General features: G+C 40.7%; 1 protein-coding gene across 1 annotated transcript in view; it reads left to right on the forward strand.

Moving 5' to 3' along the window:
- The window catches only part of afdna (afadin, adherens junction formation factor a), a 95,983-nt gene that overhangs the window by 32,837 nt on the left and 40,630 nt on the right, over positions 1-22,516 (forward strand). The window contains exons 9-22 of the mRNA XM_034900758.1: positions 2,075-2,119; positions 2,562-2,656; positions 3,047-3,297; positions 5,892-5,961; positions 7,454-7,524; positions 7,674-7,741; positions 10,195-10,400; positions 13,431-13,451; positions 16,666-16,811; positions 17,826-17,920; positions 18,389-18,654; positions 20,062-20,205; positions 20,332-20,530; positions 21,159-21,265. Coding sequence (XP_034756649.1) covers positions 2,075-2,119; positions 2,562-2,656; positions 3,047-3,297; positions 5,892-5,961; positions 7,454-7,524; positions 7,674-7,741; positions 10,195-10,400; positions 13,431-13,451; positions 16,666-16,811; positions 17,826-17,920; positions 18,389-18,654; positions 20,062-20,205; positions 20,332-20,530; positions 21,159-21,265 — 1,784 coding nt within the window. The remainder of the gene's footprint in view (positions 1-2,074; positions 2,120-2,561; positions 2,657-3,046; positions 3,298-5,891; positions 5,962-7,453; positions 7,525-7,673; positions 7,742-10,194; positions 10,401-13,430; positions 13,452-16,665; positions 16,812-17,825; positions 17,921-18,388; positions 18,655-20,061; positions 20,206-20,331; positions 20,531-21,158; positions 21,266-22,516) is intronic.

Raw genomic sequence — 22,516 nt, forward strand, 5'->3', positions numbered from 1 at the left:
ACCTCTGACTTCTAATCACCACAAAGCAGCCGGAGCTTTATTCTTAATTGTTAAGGCTTCCATAACAATGCCGATTGCAGTATTATAAGCCACAAAATAAGCACTTAGTCAGTGCATAATTTACCTTTTTTTTTAAATAATTTCCTAATCAATAACTTATTTATGACAGCATCTTTTAACTCTAGCACTACGAGTATTAGTTAAACTATTAGAGAAATATAAATCTCTATCAACAATGCAGAGTTAAATTGACTGTAAGTGTACACAAAAGAATCCTGCACCAAACAAGTATAAATCTGGGACTCAGTTTAACAAGCCAAACATGGCAGAATCCTGAAGGTACAGTTGCCAACATCAGACTGACTGACTAAAACACTTTAACAAAAGTTAATACAGCTTACATTTCTAGGTCTGTTTATATCCATGTTATGCAGATGATGCTGATGTAAGGAGAGCAAATGTTCCATTGATCTAAACACAAACATCAGGTCTACAATTGAGCTAATTGTTAACTGTATACCCATATGTCCTGTGAGAAATGGAGGAAAATCCATTTCTCAGATTTAGAAGTAGATTGGGCAAGTTATTGGACTTGGAGAACAACAAAAGGTAAGTTACTACAAGTAAGCTCCTGGAATGCAGTAAAGATATCCCAGAATGGAGATATTATTGTGATACTTAAAAACCCCTGAACCTATAGGAGCATTTTGGGAACCGACACCTTACCTGAGTCTTGCTAATTGTGACCAGCCCTAACCGCTTGTTTCTTGCTACTGATCCCTCTCTCTTTAGCTTCCTATTTGTCTGTCATATACCTCAGGTCATCAACTTAATAAACTGTAGTGCTGATATAGTATTGGGGAAACCAAAGAGTCTGGTCCGAGAACATACTAACACATTGACTTCATCCACTGTCAGATTGACCGGTCACTGTCTGTTGAAAAGATGGAAACTTGATTTTGTGGCGCTCCTACATAATTGGTGCTGAGTCTCTGTGAGTGTGTGTTTGTTCCGGTGTCTTTGATAACCAATTTAGATCAGTGACTTGGCTAAGATTAGTCTGTATAGGGCTCAGACCCGCTGCATACTGCCTGCATGGCACGAGCGTAGCGTTTCTGTTGCGTGGCGTTTTCTATGCACACCAGAAACGTGTCTGACGTGGCGCTGCTGCTGCTGCTGCTAGCCTTGTCCGTACACATGTATGTTTCCCCATTGATAAAATTAAATAATGGCATTCTTCAACTATATACTCATATGATAACAGCAAAGCCAACGTCGGCAGTATTGACAGCAATACAGGCTACAGAATATTTTGTTCTGTACTGACAGGTGCTATGTTTGAAAATTGAGAATTATTTATTAGTTAAAATTACATTTATATCTGCATTTTGTGAAAACCTAGTAACTTTTAAACATGAAAATGCCATTTATTAAATACCTTTGTGTCAAAATGACAAACATATTTTTGTATCATATCTTGCCTGGAGACGCTTCCAACGCAAGGGGAAAAATAGGCGTCGGTACTCTTTCCAGCGTGCACGCAGTTTTGGCTCGAGCCGCGTCTGGGACATGCGTGTCACAGTCAGTGTGCGTGCTCTAACCTGTTAACATGGGAGCCGAAATAAAAACGGACACGCCGCGCAGCTGACATGCGACGCAGGGCCTAAAGATGAAAGGAATGATTGCAGCGTTTGTTACCTGCAGCTCAATCCACCGTACTCATTCAGAACAATGGTTTAACTGATGAGCAGATCTGTGTTTAAAGTGTCATGTAGTCACAAGTTGTTTTTAAGTTCATTTAGGATTAGGACATTATGTCTGGAAAAAAAATACCATACGTGTGTTTGTTTGTCTCCATGCAATTAATTGGGTTAACATGGTAATGCTGCATTTTTCCTTCTTGCTGCGTTTTCACCCTCTGCTATATGTCTGTTTTCTTTCCCCCTTTTTATGGCATGGTGTGTGTGTGTGTGTGCCTGCGTGTGTGTGTGTGTGCGTGTGGGCGTGTGTGCGTGCGCGTGGGGTCTTGTGCATGTTTCCTTCTACCGCCGCACCTGCCTGCCTGTTTGCCTAGGGCGAGGGAATCACTATGCCTACTACGCCTATCGGCACCACGAAGGTAAACCTCCACCACACGTCCTCTGTGTCTGTTTCAATGGCTGATGGGTTTGTTGGGGGAGGGGGGGGGCAGTGACCCCCGACTCCCCATTTGGCTGATAATGATCAAAACACATTTGTTTCCTCCCTGAACAGCCAAGGTTTCCCCTTTTTTGCTTTTTCTTTGGTGAACTAATGTGCTGCTTTTGCTTTTACTAAACTCTTGTTTTTACTAATAATCAATAGTCGCTCTGCAGCCCCACCAGCCACCCACACTGTTTTTTCTGTGTTTACGCCAGTATACACCAATCTGTATTGGCTCTTTTCTGTTGAAATGATGGATGGATTCCTACTCTTTGTGTCTGTGGTCAGTCATAGTGTGTGAGGTTGAACGTGAATAATACAGTTCTTTTTGTGATGTGCGGACCAATGTGCTAAATGTGTGTGCGTTTGTGTGTGTCTAGACGGGTCTGACTCACGCGACAAACCAAAGCTGTACCGGCTTCAGCACAGCATCACCGAGGTCGGCTCCGACTGCACAGACGACGGAGCCATCCAGGTAACTACTTCACAAAAACACTCGCAGATTCTTAAAAGTCAAACTGGAATCTGAACTCTCCTCGCATTTCGGGTGGGGAAATAACAGAGGAGGCAAATTACAGTACAGAGATTGTCAGTCGATGCCCAAATCATGCTCACTGCAGACCGCTGATGTAGGGAGAGCTGTCACTGGAGAAAAAATAAATCCATCATAAATGTGATCTTTTTTGGTAATTACAATTTTGGTCAAGTATGTACACATGTCAAAACAAACACCAAGGACATGCAAACTGAACTCTTAGCAACAATGAGCTTTAATTTCAGTTTCAGTTAGACCCTTCCAATCTAGCTGCTGTAATGTGTGTGTGTGTCGTTGCTTTGTGCTGATGTGCCATGTGTTTGTCACCAGCTGCTCGGTCCGGGGATTCTGCCCCACCACTGCAACCTCATGCACAGTGAAGGTATGGTCACCGTGACGCCGCACGGCCCAGACGCAGACACCTTTGTCGACGGGCAACGAGTTACCGAGACAACGCTGCTGCGTTCGGGCTCCACCCTCCAGTTTGGTTCTGCACACGTCTTCAAGTTCGTTGACCCGATGTTCGACCTGGGAGGGAAACGAGAACCGGCCGCCATGATGAGGAGTCAACACAAGTCTGGGTGAGGGGAGGGAGATGCTCTTCACCTCTAACCCACTGACGCTCATGGTCCTTCCTGTCTGCCTCTTTCTCTTTTTCTTAGCCTTCTTCTTTATCTTCTCGTGATTCCTCCTTCTAATCCTCCCAACGCAAGTTTGTGAACAGAGAAAAAGAAGAGGCTGTCATTGTAGACACTTCTTAGTGGAGAGGATAAAGTTTGGTCAGAGCGAGAGATGAAGGGAGCGGTTTGGGCAGAGCGAGAGATGAAGGGAATTGAATGAGGGAGGAGGGAAGTCTTGAGGTTAGACTGAAGGGGAGAATGAGGAAATGAAAGGAGAGGAAGAGCCGAGGTCTAGGGTTATGGCTGACAGTCTGCCCTCTAATCTGATCAACATGGTGTTGGGTGTGGCCTCGTGCTCGCTGTCGTTTAACACACTAACAGGAGAAAGAAAGAAGGAACACATCAGATAAGAGCAGAGAGGACTGCGTGAGCTGGTTCAGGATGAGTGAAGTACAAGAAAGATTTTGAATTGAATGGCCCTTTAATGACTCAATAGATGACTGCAAGAGAGAGAGGTGTGTAAGTAACTGACGCTGTAACTCATTGCTGTGTGTGTGTGTGTGTGTGTGTGTGTGTGTGTGTGTGTGTGTGTGTGTGTGTGGGTGTTTCTGCAAGAATTAGACTAAGACTAGAAGTAACAAATTCTGTTTTTGTAGCTTGTCCTGGGAAGTTTTTACTTCAAGGTCTACCATATGTTTTCAAATGTTTTAAGTGTTAAATCTTAAGTATAACACGTATTGTTTAAATTAGATGACTGTTGAGTGTAAAATTAAGAGTTTTAAACGCTTTACTGCACCAGAAATTAAAGATAATAACAATATAAATATAAAACGGGCTAGATCACTCTCTCATAAGGGAGGAAATAATACAGCCCAGTCTAATGATATGGTATAATAGTTCAAATACAAGTACATTTTTCATACAGACCCAGGTAACGTCAAGCTATATTTCTCTTTCTCAAGGACAAAAGGTGTATTCAGCAACTTGAGAGAGGAGCTGCTTCTTACCGCCGTCGAGATTTATAACTTGAAGCATTAATGGGTTTTTCTGACTCTCTGTTACGTTGAGAAACTGCACTTCTCCCCTTAATAGTCTCTATAATGTCTGGCGAGTCACATTAACCCCAGCTGTCATTTTGTGCAGCTCAGTGTCACCTCAGTCTGGAATACAAGCCTGATGTTGTTGATCTGGATCCCTGTGGTAGTCTGGGCTGCTTTCCAATGCTCTGCTCTACAAACTTACAAGGAAACCTAGTTCATTTGAGCCGGAGACGCACCATTATGTTGAGAACGATTAGAGCCACGCAGCTTGGCACGACGACCGCCTTTTAAAATCGGAGCTATTTGGCACCAAGTGCTGGCAGCTGAACAGATATTCTTGTAGCATATGAGTGTTTAGACATCTAATCTCCTGCCTCTCAGCAAGTATTTCACATTAGTCAGTGAGAGAAGAGCATGAAAGAAGGGAAAACATAGCAGAAGTCTGGAAAGACACATAATCCGCCACTCTGTTTTGATTTTGTGTTGCTAGCTTCCCCTTATCCGGGATGTTTTTGAAGCTAAGTATTTTAAATGACACTTAATGAACATGGGATGGGGGGGATGGGGGGTTGCCAGTTTTAGGCTGTAGTTCATTCATTTTATGATAATTTCTATGTATTTGCAAGTGGAAGGGTCTTTGCTTTGGTTCACCTCTTGGTTTGACTTGGCTGCGAATGACAGAAGCGGACTGTTACATAACCAGACAGCACAATGATGCCGAGTTACTGACTGACTGAACTAGACATAACACTAGTTGTTTTTCTATGATCTGCTATAGTGTGAATTCTTTGGGGTGTTAAAGTTGTTACCATCCATGTTTAATTGATAGAAAATGGTAAAAGCTAAATGCGAAAAATCCATTCTGGAAATGTAGTTAGGTTGGGGGAAAAAATCTGTTTAATTTCTCCATCAATAAGTGTAGTCTTGCTGTTTATGGTTTAACCCACTTTGGTTGCTGTTGGTTACTGTGCATGTGACAACACAGAGCACACATGCTTTTGTGTGTTTGTGTTGGCAATGTTTATTTGACATTGATCCCTTCCTGACATGTGAGGCGTGAAAAGCAGAAGCCTGTCTTTTAAACTCGACTGCTGTCACACTCAATTAAGGCCACTCATTCTCTCACACACACACACACACACACACACACACACACACACACACACACACACACACACACACACACACACACACACACACACACACACACACACACACACACACACACACACAGGCTTTGTTGTGAACAGTGCTCCTGACTCCTGGCGTTGCCTCTCTATATCTAATTTGGCTGTTACATAAGAAGTTTGTGCATATAAATAATGCTCACTTATTTGTCTGCATATACTAGTGAGTCATTCATTAACTGCATCTCTGATCCAGCTCTCCCCGCCGATGTGTTAGGGGTGTGTGTCTGTGTGTGTGTGTGTGTGGATTAAATCTGAGCTCTTGCTGATGTCAGCTGTGCCCTCAGTTCCTTAACTAAACCGCTGCATGTGTGTGTCTGTGCTGCAGCAGTGTACCAGAAACCACCTTCGACCTTCACGGAGACGTCCACAGTGGATCTGCTCTGCCTACCAGCAAGGTAACTCTCTCTCACTCACACACTCACGCACACACAATCACACAATCACCCTAACATGCACGCACACACACACTCACGCACACAGCATTTGACTTTTGCTGTATACAGTACATTATATACTGTTGAGCATTGGAACATTCTGCTCGTAGGTAGAAACACACATTTCTTTACTTGCCTTATGAGGTTTATAGTTGAGATGCATCAGTCCAATCGGCCAGATCTGTATTTGTGCCAATACTAACTTCATTAAAGGGACCGGACAAGAGAGTACTGGTATTGGATCGGTGATTTGTATCAGCAAGTATCATAAGAAGGGGTAAGAGGTACCTGAATCAGGAGAGAAAACGTTGGAACGGTGAATCTAGTTGTAAAAATATTTTTTTATTCCCCCAAGTAAAATGAATGGAAAGCTAACACACTGCTGTTTCCCAAAATAGCAGTAGACACGGGGTTGAAAATAACAATAACTATACTTTATTTATATTTGAATGATTGATTGGTTAATTGTTCTGTCTATCAAATGCTTGTTTCATCCGATCAACAGTCCCTTATAATTATGTAGAACAGATAAAAGAAGCACTTTTGTGGAGACAATGTTTGTCATTTTTCTCTTTTGAAAAGAATTGCTGAAAACAGACTTATTGTAGATCTAATAAATCTAAAACTTAACTTTATATTACAAACATTTTGCACCACAGATACAGTAAATACTAATTTGCAGCACTTCTATGTATGTTTGTAATATATTAGAGGCAATTCTATACGTACTTTTGTTTTTTAATAGAACAAATGGAGGTATTGATCAGTAGGAAAATGAGAAAACTGTAAAAACAGAATCTGTTGCTAGCTGCTGGTGTGTTGGCTTCTTCTTGGTACTTATGAGATTGTGACTGAACACAGGAGTCATTATCTCTTTTCTGTACACTCTCAAGTTGGGATTACTCTAGTACAATGTTTCCCAAACTTAGGGTTGGGACCCAAAATGGGTCGCAGACACGTTTTATTGGGTCGCCAGTTGGCAGAGGAAAATTCATATCAATCTCATGTGAATGAGCGTTGTTTTCTTCTGCACTGGTCTGTTCAGCTCAGATGCTGTGGGGGGGGGGGGGGGGGGGGGGGGGGGGGGGGGGGGGGGGGGGGCTTCTCTCTCTCTTCTCTTATCCTAGGAGGGGATAAGAAAATGAGTTGAGAAAGGGAGGAGTCACAGAAAGGAGAATAGAGACCTTTTCTTTTGTTTACTTTTATAATGGAATAAATATACTTCATATACAAAAAAATCATAGTTTATTTCATCTTTTGTCCACAGTTTAAAAATGTAGATGTTACAATGATTCATGGTGTATTTTTGTAAATTTGGGTCCCGGGGAGACACCATACTTCTCTTTTGGGTCTTAAGCTGAAAAAGTTTGGGAACCACTGATCTAGTAAATCAAATCATAGTGAAGTGAAATGAAATGCTATCAGCTTGACACTGTGTGTTCTGTGTGTGCAGAGCTCAGGGAAGCTGGAGATGGAGCGAGGCATGGTCAAACCCATGATCAGAGGAGAGCAGCAGGACAGCAGGTCAGACACACACTTCCTCGTCTTCTTCTTGTCTTTTTCATCCTCCATCCATCCATCCATCCATCCCCCCTCTCCAGTCCTCTTCTCCTCTGTATTCTCTGGATGTGATGTTATCTCTCCCTATTCATGGTGTTAATTTATCTTATCAGGTCTCAGGACGTTTCAGCAGACAGAACAGAGTTGACCTTGCCAGCTGGCATTGAGTTCAGAGACAACTGTAAGTACCAGTGTGTATTTTTCTCCCTCTCTTTATTCCCCTCACTGTGTTAGTGTAGCAGTCAAGTCCTGGAAACTATTGAATCCTCTCTACGATGCGTTGCACTGATTCTGCTGACCTACCTGCTCTAGCAGCAGTGGTATGCAATAAACACCTCACAGTAAATGTATACAGTCACTCTGCTGAGTATTAATGAGAATAAATATGATTTCCATAAAAACAAAAATGAGCAACTAATTTTTCAACTGCCTCAGCCTCCAGATTACATGTTACGTCTTGTGTGCCCCATTTGTAAATGGCAGGAAATCAGCGGCATCACTTTAAAGCCATTAACCTTGGTTTCCTTTAATTGCACCTCCATAGTAACAGTCAATATTTCTTTAACTTTTAAAGATGATGAATTGAGCACTCAGAATAAAGTTCTCCTTTTCTTTATTTAAAGTATGTCTACAAATATTTGTCTGCTCAATATGTTGTTTTCAGAAGAGCTTTTTTAGGGTTAAACTGCTAAAGCTGGAGTAAAAATGTCTTAGTCTTAGTTGGGCAATGCAGTTCAATAACATTTTAATTTTCTTTCACATTTTTGGTCCTATAGACTTTTTTTATGGCAGAGATTTCGACTTTTCAAAACAGAAAAAGCCCAGTTAGAATGAGTAACATAAATGATGGCTGTATTCCAGTTGGGCCAATTCCAGGGCTCTGGTATTGTGCATGTGCCCTCATTGACTATCTTACTGGGACACTTCCGGACTCCCGAATTCTCCTTTAATACATGGTTCCCCCAGGTCCTTGAAATCATTACGTGTGAATTTTAGGAAAACAAGACTTAAAAAAAAGTGATAGAAGACAGGAATATCTTCTCATTGGGTGTAATGTTGCTGCTATTATACATATGTAAAAACATATGCCTGTTATTATCTTTTACCCATTTTATCTAAACATGTCAGTATTCAACAAGGGAACAAATTAAACACCAATTATAGGACACAGTAAACGAACAACAGGTAGTTGATTGACTGGGAATCCAAATATCCAAATACACAGCGGCCCATTATAACCATCCTCACTCTCCACTATTTCAGCCAATCAGATCTCTCTTAGTTTGTAGTGTACATACTGTACCTTCGTTAACAGTCGAACTTTGTAGCAGCCAGTAGCATGATGTGATCACATTAAGTGTGTTCCCACCATTAGTTTAATGCAGAAAATGGTTAATATTATAGTGTAACACAACGGTGTAACGTCTAATCTTAACTATTTTCTAATGTCTTTCCCTTGTAGTGTTTGTATTTTTAGATGATTTTAATGGGGAAAGTGTTGGTTTTGGCTTGAAAAATTAAATTAAATTAGTTCCAGGTAGCATTAAAATGTTGAATAAAAGTCTGATTTATATTTAAACTGATGTTTCCCACACTCTCTCTGCAGCTGAAAGCTCTTTCGATCTGTTTGCTTTGTCTTTCCAACACTTCTGTTTATTGACTTTTCGTTTTCTCTGGGCCTTAGTGTGTTTGTGTGCGCACTGAGTATATATTTGGCATAGTGTGAGATCATCTGTTTTAGGAGGGTTTTGGTTGGTCATAGAGTGGCGGAGAGTCCCATACCCACAATGCACTGGGAGAAACCAAATGCTCCTGGGACAATGACGCACATGCACTGTTGAAATCTGGATCCTTTACAGAGTAACGCCCATCTTCAGGTTTTCATAAGGAGGGTTGTCGTGCAGCTGCAACCAGTTTGACATCAAATACTTTACCAACCAGGCTAAAGTGAAAGAAAGTCAAAGTGGTTTTATTGGTCTGTCCGACATGACACATGTGGAGCCAAGTTCTGTGACCAACACACCACCAAAGTGACTTTTACAGACTGATTGTTGCAGTTGCAGCTTGTTCCTTTTAATAACCCAAGTATTGTCTCATAACCGTTTCCATTTGCACAAGAATAAGTCAGATATCCACTGAAATCACCAGACACCTCCCGATACGTTATCAACACCATAAGATATTTTAACATATTGCAATATTATATGATAACTTGCAATTTATAACCTTTTTTCCAACTTGTAATTTTTCCCAATTTCACATGACAAAGGAAACTTTGTCAACATCTGTTTCATCCAAAAAGAAACATTTCTCTGTTTGTTCATAGCAATCCAGTTTTATTGCTGCAAAATTGGACAAACTGACCAACACAAATCTAATAAGATATCGATACTTGGCGCCTCTGTGTCGATACAGTATTGTTACGGAAAATATTGCGATACTATGCTGTAACAATGAACCCCTTCTCCCCCCCGGGTGGCATGAAAGATGACCTATCAGCAGCTTAAACTGAAAAGATTACATTGCCACTGTGGTATTGGTTGGCCTGCTCTTTCTCAAACACATTGGTGCTCTTCCGTGTATCTCAGTGTAAATGTGAGCGATCTAATTGTCTGATTTCCTGTGTCCGTCCAGCTGAAGACACCTTCCTGTCGGCCATCATCAACTACACCAACAGCTCCACGGTCCACTTCAAACTCTCACCCACCTACGTCCTGTACATGGCCTGCCGCTACGTCCTGTCCCCTTCCTACCGGCCGGACATGTCTCCGTCTGAGAGGACGCACAAGGTCATCGCCATCGTCAACAAGATGGTGAGCATGATGGAGGGAGTCATCCAGGTCAGTAACACTACCTTACTCTTCTTTTTATCTTGGGATGCTGTGATGTCTGAACGTAATCTCATGATTAATTTGTGCGTTATCCCAGTGTGTTCAGCTCCTTCATAATGCCATTTTTTCAGATATTTCATACTCACATACTGGCTTTTGTTGAAAATTTTGAATCGTTTGATGCTTAATTTTGCCCATTTGCTGTTTTCTTATAAACTACTACACTTGTAGTTGTAAGGTGTGTGTTTGTGTGTGTGTAGGTGTTCGTATATGTGTATGTTTCTTTTAGCTTTCTCTCCACAGTTACCTCTGTTGTACCAGTCTGTGTTTTTTGTCTTGTTTGTCTACCTGTCGTTGTTTAACGTCCGTGGTGTGAAGCCCGCTATGACGCAGCACAGTGTGTGCTTAACGTCAGCTAGCATGGTGCTATTACTGATCATTAGAGCTGGAAATCATTAGGCAAGGCAAGGCAAGGCAGCTTTATTTGTATAGCACATTTCAGCAACAGGGCAATTCAAAGTGCTTTACACAAAATCATTAAAACAGATAAAACACAAGTACTAACAGTTAAAAGTCATAAGCATTAAAAGAACATCTAGATACCGGCGCTGAGTATTTAGGCAACAAATACAGTACAGGCCAAAAGTTTGAACACACCTTAAAGTAATGATGGCCACTCATTTCTCTTTATCTAGCTGATTGGTTCTTGCCATAATATGAATTCTACCAGTTGTCCAATAGGCTGTCGACTGTGTATCAATCTGACTTCTGCACAACACAACTGATGGTCCCAAATCCATTAATAAGGCAAGAAATTCCACTAATTATCCCTGACAAGGCCCACCTGATATCAGTGTAAGCAAAAACAATGAAGCACAGGACCTTGTTAGATCAGAGGATAATGGAAAAAAATCACACACGTTCTTCTGAAGTGACATTTCTATTATTAGTGTTGTTTACTTTTATTTGCTTAGCTTGCTTGCTTAGTTATTCATTGTCTTTGGTATGCAGTGAAGTTATGATGGAAAACACGTGGACTGTAAGACTTGATCTAGTTCAGTCTGTGTGTAGTTGGATTTTATAGAGTTTTGGGTAAATATTTTTAGCTTCTTTGGGACATGGGAATGTTCAACCTCCCTGCTTCAGTTAGGCTTATAATGGGCTCGTTGTGTCTCTAACTCTTGCAGCTAAGTTGCTCAGTGTCCAATGCAAATTTCTCCTTAGGGAGACCAATAAAAGTACTTTGAACACATGGTATTTTTGGGGAATTTTGGGGATGTTGAGAACTTGGAGAACTGGATCTTGATAAGTGGCATGATTGGGCCCAGCTTTACTCTGTGAGATGCAGGAGATAGACTCGTTCTTGTCCAGTACTTTGAATCCTTAAATGTCTTGACGTCTTTACACACACTTGAAAATCCATGCTTTTCTCGGCTAAATTTTTACCACAAAAAGTGATGCCGTTTCCACATACTTTCGCCCTCTGGTGTGACTCTAGGCTTTACTGACACAGAGCTAAAGAGGTTAGAATAGAGAATTTCTATTTCCGTCCAAGTAAATCATCTGTAAAATGATTAAAAAAATTACACTACTGTAAGCATATTACATGGGCTACATACAAAACTAGTACCCGAGCCACATGTCTCAACTTAATACAGAAAATGACTCAGAAAATGGATTTGATATGAATTTATTTCTACTGAGATTTCTGTGCATTTTTCTTATTTCCTTTAAAAAAAAAAACTAAAAAGTGCAAAATACAAAACTTCTCAAATAAGAAACACATCCGCATCACTCACACACATACTTGAAATAGCTACATACATTTATAGATTTAACTGCATAACTTTATATCAATGTCTCCCTAAATGAATGGATCTTTTTTTTTATACATCAGTATGTTATGCGTTGTAACTTTGTGACATCACTGAAAACCTAGTCAACATTATCTGATAATGTTGGTCCCAGTTCCTCTTTATACTGAAACCACATTTCACATTAACTCCCTAGCTGGTTTCCACAGAGAGGGTGTTACTCTCAACACCAGTTACTCATAAACGGGACGTTTTAGGCAAAATGTCCCTTATAACATTCCTGTTTTGTCTTTTAAATCAATCTAACAGAGTTCTCAATGTGCAATAGAGTGCAAAGACTGGGTTTATTTTTGTTATTGGTCACATATTGTGGTAATTATTCAGCTGTCTTTTTAATTCCCCAAAATAACATGATTGATTCCACACAACGCTCTTTGACAAGTACAAATCTCTACTTTCATTAATTTTGGGGCGTCTTATTAAATTTTATAGTATTTGGAGAAAACAAATTAAAGTGGTTTTGAAATAGTATTGAGTAAAAGTTGACATATTCCAGTCTGTGGTTATCATCAACATCCATTCCTTTAATTTTAGTCTCAATAATTCCTAATTCCTGCTTTTCTAACTCAGACATTAGGTATAATTTCCTATAAATGAGGTTTACTGACCATAAATTCCAAAAATATCTGTAAAACTAAAGTTAATAAGTTAGTGTTACGTAGTGTTAAATGTCAAAAAAAGTTACAAACATTTTAAAAAGCCTAAACATTTTTGAAAATGGGACAAAAACATAACAAAAAGTTAAACGCATGAATAAAAAGCGTCAACAAAAGTGTTGATTTTGACGGAAGACAACGCAAGGGTTAATCTCAAGACTTAACTCTAGATATGACCTCCTAACGTGGTCCTAAATACAGTTAGATTTTCAGTAATCAGTTAATTTTTAAAAGTATAACAGGGCTTCTTGCCTGTTTTAATGATATATTTTAAGTGATGTGGTTCTCAGATCACCTCCTTTAGTTGTGTTCTTTAACCGATCCAAGATGTCTTCTCATTGTAAACCATGACCATGTTTGTGTGTGTGTGTGTCTCAAAGTATGTGTGTGTGTGTGTGCGTGTGTGTGTGTGTTAAATGGCTGTGTCCATACTGTAGCTGTTGACGTGTTTTCTCTCTGTCCTGTAAATGTGTCCTCCTCTTCCTCCTCCTCCTTGTTCTTCCATCCAGGAGATTCCTGAAGGGGATCAGGTAGGATAGCACACCATGATACGGCTGCTACAGACGCGTCTACCTCCCTCACTCACTCTTTAATTCTCTCTCTCTCTCTCTCTCTCTCGGTCTGGGCGACATGGTTACAAGATCTTCAACAAGTTCGGCGGTGCATCTCAAAAGTCTTTGTTACTTAAACCCAGCTAGTAGCTGGGACACAGTTGTCTGCCTTTAAAGAAACTTAAACTGCATGCCTACTTAAAGGAATTGTATTTTTGTTACATAGTGGTTAAAACAAGAAATTAAAAAAGTAGAAGAGATATGAGAACACTTTCTGAATAGAGGTATAAAATAATAGTTAATAGATCAAAAACAAGTAAGTCTTCATACAAAATCGTGCATACAGCTAGACCTGAAATCCTTAGTTGGGTTACATTAGTCATCCATAAGACAAGAATGGGACATTTTCTTTTGTGCTTCTCTCTGTTTTGAATTTAAAAACTGAGTTTTTGTCAGACAAGCAGTTTACAGACGTCTCCTTCGGCTGTGGGAAATCACAATGCACATTTTTTTAATTTTAAACACTTAATTGATGAACCAGAAACAAACAAGAGGTAGAGTGATTGATTAGAAATCAGTGGTAGTGGCAGCCCTACATGTACAATTCCTTGTAAAATGCTAGATGGAAATGCAAGTGACTTCCTCTAAATGACAATAACACATTGATGGAGATTTTGCAGATTTCCAGGTACAGTAAATATTTTCACTAGATTATAAATATAGAAAAAAATACACTAATTAAACCACAAGTTCCTGACTGATTTCTTTGACTTACGAATCAAAGAGAATCCAAAACCTTTGGAACAATTCAACCATTTGTTGCATTTTGCACTTTTGTATACATTTCGGATATTTGCAGCAGTGTTTGAAGGCAGCATACCTTTTTTATTCTTTTCAGCCAAACACTTTGACCCACACTAAGCTTTCTGGTCACATGGGAAACGTTTTTTATTTATTTAAAGATTCCTTTTTGGGGGCCTTTCCCTTTTTATTTGATTGTGGATAGACAGGAAAGGGAAAGAGAGATGGGGGTGACACGCAGTAAAGGGCCACTGTTTGGATTAAACCTGGGCCGCTGTAGAGGACTCGGCCTACATGGGGCGCACACTCTTACTTGAGGGGCTAGGACCCCCCCCCCCCCCCCCCCCCCAAAAAAAACAGTCGTTTTATAGATGCAGGCGGTCCCAATGTCAGATGTTCCTTTAAAGGCAACATGACACTATGTCGGTGACTTAAAATGTAATTTCGTGTTGCCCAACCTCTTGGCTTCTTTTTTTAATCTCTCTCTCTCTCTCTCTCTCTCTCTCTTTCTCTACCTACTGCTCTGTCTGCTTTTTTTTGACCAGCCCCTGATTGTTGCTGCTGCTTTTTTTTTCTCTGTTCTAACAGAAATGTAAAATAAAGCCATAATAATGCGTCCTCCCACAGCTGGAAAACTAAGCAGCAACATCAGCCTGACTAATTCCATTCAGCTTCTTGGACCTGCCCGCTACTAAAAGAAATAAAAAAACAAACCCAACAAAAACAGAGCGAAACCAAAGCTACCGTTCTTTTCCACCATTGCTCCATCTTTAATGCTGGCATCCATTTTGTGTGACATGACGTCTTGCTTCTACTCAACAGTGTGGATGAGAGCCGAGTCGCGTCCCTCCGACCTCCTCCACCTCCTCTGCTTCATTCGTCTGTTTGGAAGTTCATTTAACGTGTTCAACCATCCGTCTGTGTTTCTAAAGTGTTTCCGAAATGTTCCGTTGTCACGTTTCGTTTTGGACGCACTTGCTCCATCTCTCACTCTCTGGCTGTTCTGAATGAAGGTGTTTTTTTGTTTTTTTTTCTTCTTTTGTTTTATTTGTGTTACGTTTTTCAAGGCGGGGATAGATGAGTGCAGGGAAGAGAGCTTCGCACATTCCTCCCTCTCTGAGTGGCGGGGGTATCAACCAATCAGCTCCTCACACACTGAGCTCTGTCCTCCCTTAGGACCAAAAAAAGTTCCCTTTAGACTGTAGACTCACTTATGGAACATTAGTTAAAATCTGATATTATCCACTCAGTGTTGGTCATTTGAGATAACTATCTCATTAATTACTATTATCTTGGTTTAGCGTGTAAGCTACTTGGTTTGATGGATCACTTTACTCAGCAAGAGACTCTAATTACATTTATGTAGCTATGTGCAGCTACAGAGTTATAACGTGTGTCTTCAGTTGCTTCTATTTGCCATTTAAAGTGTTGTATTTTGAGAATAATAAAGGAATACCTACTCAAACATTTGCAAGTTAGATGAGATTACCAATACTGCTTTCATGTAACAACAAATGACATGCAATGTGTTAATTAGGGCCTGTGCATTATGCAATTCTCATATATATACACATATACAAGTGAAAATTACAGTATGCAAATGTAAAAAAATGTTGTTAGATGTTGAAAAGAGCCAGGCAACGTGTCCCCCTGTTTCTAGTGTCTTTGTTAAGCTAAGCTAACCGGCTGTTGGCTATAGACATACATGAAACAGACAGACGTGAGAACGGTATTGATCTTTTTATCTAACTCTTGTGAGGAAAGTGAAATGTAATAATAATTAAAGCATAAAATCATGTTAGAGCTCAATATGGATTGTAACACTAAATATAGGTTATAAAATCAATGTTTAAATGGCTTAAATCTGACTGCAGTTCACCACAGAAATGGGCCTGCATGTCATTCGGATCTATTGGAAACAAATATACTTGTAGTCAGTTGTTGATACGGTTGCTCGCAGTGTGAATACATGTAGTGCATGTCTGCAGTCTAAACACTTTTTTTAGTTTTGTTCAAACAAAATCAGCACAACCAACTAGTGCGTGGAGGAAGCTAGTGTCTGGCGACCTGGTACAGGAGTTGGTGTCTGGGTGGGAGAAGGAGTGGTCCCTGATGTCAAATAAAGGAAAATTGTTTAGAGCTCACATTCAAATGTTAAAGACATGAAGGACAGCAATGGCCACTCTTCCTCTCGGCACCGGGTTGGCTTAGAGAGAGAGTGGGCGGGGCATGAGTCTATCCCTGAAGTAACAACTGCTCCTTCTGGCTGCCACTTAAACAGAAAACCCCCTCCTAACTTCTTTTTTAACTCTCCAGTCTGTCGTTCCTCCTGCTGCTCTAACAACTTTCCATGTATATTTTTTTGTGTGTGTGTGTGGTTGGTACGTTACAGAAGCAGAAGAACATCGCAGGAGCGCTGGCTTTCTGGATGGCCAACGCCTCCGAGCTGCTCAACTTCATCAAGCAGGACCGAGACCTGAGTCGCATCACGCTGGACGCCCAGGACATCCTCGCCCATCTGGTCCAGATGGCTTTCAAGTGAGTCTGTGTGTGGGTGTGGTTGTGTGTGTGTGTGTGTGTGTGTGTGTGTGTGTGTGTGTGTGTGTGTGTGTGTGTGTGTGTGGGAGTCCACAGTGTCATGGACGTTTAGAGATGTATTCCAGACAGCGAAGGTCAGGGACTTTGGCCAGTTCTCTGTGGAGTTCAGCGAATATGCGAAACTTTATAAATAAGTCCCTTCACTGGAATACATTCATATATAGGGCTACAAACATACATACATCCTCTTTTGTTCTGCATAGAGTGCATCGACAATAAATTGTCTCCCTCGGGTAAAGATGAGGGCATGAACTCACCTGTATATTTACAGTAATTCATCACATGTTTGTCTAGTTAATTGATGCTTTAAAAAATAGAATAATGTGTGCAGTAGTCACACAATAGCCTTGTGAACATGACATCTATGTTGCATTAAAGTTCCACTTCAGTTGCGTCCACACACACACACAGGAAGAAATATAATATTAGAATGCTGTACAATACAAAAACCCACAAACTTTATCTCAACAAGAACTGACATGAAAAGAGATGTCATGTCCATGTACAGTAAAAGGAGAACTTAGAGCAAGGCAGCAGCGTGCAGCTATTTTTCCTTTTGCAGTACAACTTTTTTTTGTACGACTTTTACCAATTTAATATTTAAGTTTCCCGAAAGACAAACGACTGGATTAGAGCTTCTCGGTTGTTTGCAGTTTCTGCCCCGAGACTCTGGAACAAGTTACTTCCTGATATTTGCCAAAACGGATCTGTTATTCTGGCTTTCAATACGTAGCAGTGGTGGGACAGTTTCATTCTTTGGTTTATTTGTAACCTTTTCTGATTTTACTGTTTTCTATGTTCACTCTTTCTATTGTATGATGTGTTTTGACTCTTGGTTTCTGATGTTAAGTACTTTAGATACCTGCTGGTTGCTGTAAAGTGCTATATAAATACATTTTGATTGATTGATGGTGAAGTCTGTTGTCTTTAACGAGCTGTAATGTGTTGGTGCAGGTACCTGGTCCACTGTCTTCAGGCTGATCTCAACAACTACATGCCTGCCTTCCTGGACGACCCCGAGGAACATAATCCACAGAGACCCAAGATCGGTAATATATAAACACACACAGACGCATGCAGGGGTCCCAACCCTATTTTTGTAAACCTTTTTAAATGAAGCACACTCGCGCCTTCTTGTTCAGGTTGTAGGTGTCTGTTAGCTCCGATCAGTTCAACCAGAGTAACTTTTTCATTTTAAAAAATACTTTTAATGGTCTAAAGAGGTAAAACAATCAAATGCATATTTACATTATATCATATATTATTAAAGTTTGCATTTCTGCCTTGTGAAATAGAAATAACCAAGGCGTCAAGACACTCAAGAGAGAGACAGAGAGACTTTTTTTCACGTTTTTATTGTGACGCAACCTCAAGTCCATAACGTCTAACTGTGCTGTTTAAGTCTTGACATCACAGTGTCGTTCAGCTGTCCGTAATTTCCGAATGTGAAATTAATGATTGGCCATAATTGAGTACATACATATCTAATGTCGCTTGCTTGTCTCTTCTCCTTCCAGAGGACGTCCTACACACCCTGACGGGGGCGATGTCGTTGCTGCGGAGGTGTCGGGTCAACGCCGCCCTGACCATCCAGCTCTTCTCTCAGCTCTTCCACTTCATCAACATGTGGCTCTTTAACAAGCTGGTGACGGACACAGAGTCGGGCCTGTGCTGTCACTACTGGGGGGCCATCCTCCGGCAGCAGCTCAGCCACATCGAGGCCTGGGCGGAGAAACAGGGTCTGGAGCTCGCCGCCGACTGCCACCTCAGCCGAATTGTACAGGTAGGAGGACAGAGGGGCCCGGGGGACAAGGGAAGAGTCCTCTGGGACATGAGGTTGTGGATTTTATTATCATCCGTGTTTTTATTTTTTTTTAAGTGTTTATTTGTGCTTTTTAGTGAATTACTTCCACAATGGCCAGTGGGAATGATCTTGCCTTCTTTTTTTTTTTTTTGCTGTATAAGACACCAGATCTCTTGTTTCTTTAGTACAATGTGTAAGTCAGAGTTGTGGTTCAGTTTATGCTTGTCTTGCCACTTGAATTTTGTTTTTTTTAAAAAGCAAGATATCTTTAGCTAATGTAATTGTAAGGAGCAAGAGTTGACTAAAGTTAAGTAAGTAAGTAAGTAAGTAAGTAAGTTAAGTCAATTTGTCCACACAGACCACCACTACCATAGCCTGGAAATCTAGACCCAAATTTGAAAGCGTTAAGGGTCTGGCATTGAGTAATGAAAGTCGGCCATCTCAAGGGGCGGCACCAAGCGTGCATTTGAAAATCTCACTGCCCGCAATTGGATAACACTACGACCAATCACAACAACACACAGAGGTGACGAAGCCCCATACGCTCACCTACCAGCGGAGCTAACTGGTAGATTAGACTGTTGTCTGTTCAGCTCAACCGCAGATACCACGATGTGATTGGTGCAGCTTGGCTACAAGGGCATAGTTAATGAGCAGCATTACTAGATGCCAGAGTAACTCGCTGAGCAAATTCAAATTGTGCTCTCATGAGAAGTCTGGATTTCCAGGGTACCACTATGCCGGTCCTCTACATTTCATCAATAATACACTGATATAGTGGGGCTTGTCACACTCACCTTTAAAAGCCCCTAAAACATGTTGTAAATGGGATGCACTATATTTCTCTCTTGTGACCACATAATCAACAGTTAAAAACTAAGTAAGGTAAAAACGTTATCAACGTAAACAAGTTTAATACTCAACATCTCAGCTCATCTGATTCTTTAGGCCTGCGTGAGCAGATTTGACATCGGTGTCTCCCTGGCGACATGAGCAAACATCCCGACAATATGAGCAAACATTCCAACAGCTGTCATCAGATTGTGATTATTGTATTGTTACATTTCAAGTGATGCGTGGAAACAACATGATGCAGCCTTGGCTCTTCAAAGCAGTGAGAAGAACAAAGTATCTCACGCAGAAATCTCTCATAATAATTTGATCATGTAATACTTGCTTACGATAAGAATGTTTAATCAAACTAAAACTTGCATGTAAAAGAATATTTGAAGCCATTTTTCAAATTTGTAAATGTGTATTCAAGGATTCAAAGGTTTTGATGCATAAATACTTACATCTATAGTGACATGCATGTTTGAAGAAAGGATAAGAATAAAATATAAAAGATATGTAGATCATTGAAATGTTCTCTTCTGTGTCCTCCAGGCCACCACCCTGCTCACCATGGACAAATACTCCATGCAGGATGTGCAGAACATCCACAACACCTGCTTTAAGCTAAACTCGCTGCAGCTCCACGCACTTATGATCAACTACCACTGTGCTCCAGACGAGCCTTACATCCCACCTGTAAGAAAAGAAAAGCATGGAAACACTCTCCAAATAGAGAACATTCCCACTTATGTAACATAAAATGAGCCCAGTTTGCTGAGCTGGCGTGATACGTGTGCTGCTTGTGTTTGTGTTTGTGTACAGGAGCTGATAGACCACGTGGTTGCTGTGGCTGAGAACACGGCCGATGAGCTGGCGAGGAGTGATGGGAGAGAGGTCCAGCTGGAGGAGGATCCGGACCTGCAGCTGCCCTTCCTCCTTCCCGAGGACGGCTACTCCTGCGATGTGGTGCGCAGCCTCCCCAACGGCCTGCAGGACTTCCTGGAGCCGCTGCTGCAGAGAGGTAAAGTCACAAGGACCAGTATTTTATGGATAACCTTTTCTCAATCAACGAGTTTTGACAACTGTTTTTTTGTGGAAGAATGTACAGGATCTTGAAGTTGATTCACTGTATTTCCTTTTGGGGGGGGTGGGGGGGGGGCAACTTGATAATGGACCTGTGCATGGAGAAGTGTGCAAGTGTTTGATACGTTTGAAGTCTCCCCCCCCCCCCCCCCCCCCCCCCCCCCCCCCCTGCTCAAAAATATGTTTTGCTAATTGTTATGTAACCTGGGTGTTTGACCTTCACTGAGTTGGATATGTCAAGGGAAAAGGAGCAGCTTTTAGGTAGTTTTCAGCTTTTAGGTATTTTTTAAAAACATCAGACACATTATTCATAGTAAAATCTTTCATATGTCTTAAAACATGTCGGAAGGGGAGCTTTGACAAAATGGTTTTAACCGTATCAACGTTTGATTACAGCAGTTGTGTAACTTGGCCTCCATCTGCTTTTTTCTTCAAATTTGCCACTTATGTTTACAAAATCAAAAGCCAACTTGAGTTGTTATTCCATTTTGTAAAGTGTGTGTTTACACACGTAATTTTAGATGTGTGACTCTAAGATGTGTGTGTTTGTGTGTGTGTTCTTCTAGGTTTCTGTAGGCTAGTACCCCATCCCCGTTCGCCTGGGACCTGGACTGTCCACTTTGAAGGAGCAGACTGTGACAGCCACTTCTCCGCTGCTGACAGCTCTGAGATGGTAGGACATTAACACACAGACATGCACACACTCTCTAGACCCCTCTCTCTCTGTGTGTGTGTGTGTGTGTGTGTGTGTGAGAGAGTGTGGCATCCCAGGTAAAGGTTTTTGTGCAGGTTTAGTAATGCTGACTCACAAAAGCTGTAGAGACTAAAGTGTGAAGAAGTAGGTCTGACTAGGGCTGATATTGCAATATGAGACTAGATATCGTCTTAGATTTTGGATATTTCATAATCTGTTGTCTAAAGTGTTGTCTTTATCTGGTTTAACAGGCTGTGTTACAGCAAAGTAATGTAATTTCCTGAACTTACCGGACTGTTGTAGCTGTTCTATTATTAACCTTTACCCACTAAGTCATTAACTAATTTCTGGAGAATATATATCCAAAAATCTTATTGTGTAAATAACATTTTGTTAAAACACCAATAGTCAACCATACAATGTAATCGCAATATTGACATCGAAGTATTTGGTCAAGACTCTCTTGATATTTTCTCCATATCGCCCAGCCATCGGTCCGACAGCTGAGACATCCACAAAAAAGCGTTTCGGGACACGGATTTGCTTTCTCAACAGTCATCTCCATGCTGCACTGACAGGACTTTACTTTGATTGGCAGAAATGTGTTTAAACTGCTCCAAAATATTTCCAGCTGAGGAAGAAAGATAACTTCTGTATAGGTCGAGAAAACAAACTCAAGGTCCACTGTAGTTGTTCTGGAGCTTGCTCAGTTTTTGAGCTTTTCATCATGTTTAATGATTGTTGTCAGATTATCTTCTCAGCTGCTGTCTCACATCTATTTTTAATTTTTAATTGTTAGAATTCTCCTATTGAGCAGAATTGCCACTGTTCTCCCCTTAAATTGTACATTTCTAAGAATCTTCCTAATTTAAAAACTACTTAATTGCTTATTAATTTAACTCAACACATCCCAGCCTGCTGTTTTGAATAAAACACCCATAAGCATATTTAAAGCAGAAACATGTCTGCATATCAAGTTAAAAAGAATAAGTGTTAGAAGGAAAAGATCAGTTAGGATACCTGGCATATCATGAGTATATGAACTGTTAAAAGAAAATAATATCCAGTATTATCTTATATGGATATATACATAGATCAGTTTCCAGGTGAAATTAGGACTAAAAAAGGTAAAATTTCTGAACAGAAGCTGAGCTGTAGACAATAAGACTGCACACTATTTTTAGAAAAGTTTAAGTGTGTGTGTGTGTGTGTGTGTGTGTGTGTGTGTGT

This window comes from Etheostoma cragini, chromosome 18, assembly GCF_013103735.1.
Source record: "Etheostoma cragini isolate CJK2018 chromosome 18, CSU_Ecrag_1.0, whole genome shotgun sequence".
NCBI classification, from domain to species: Eukaryota; Metazoa; Chordata; class Actinopteri; order Perciformes; family Percidae; genus Etheostoma; species Etheostoma cragini.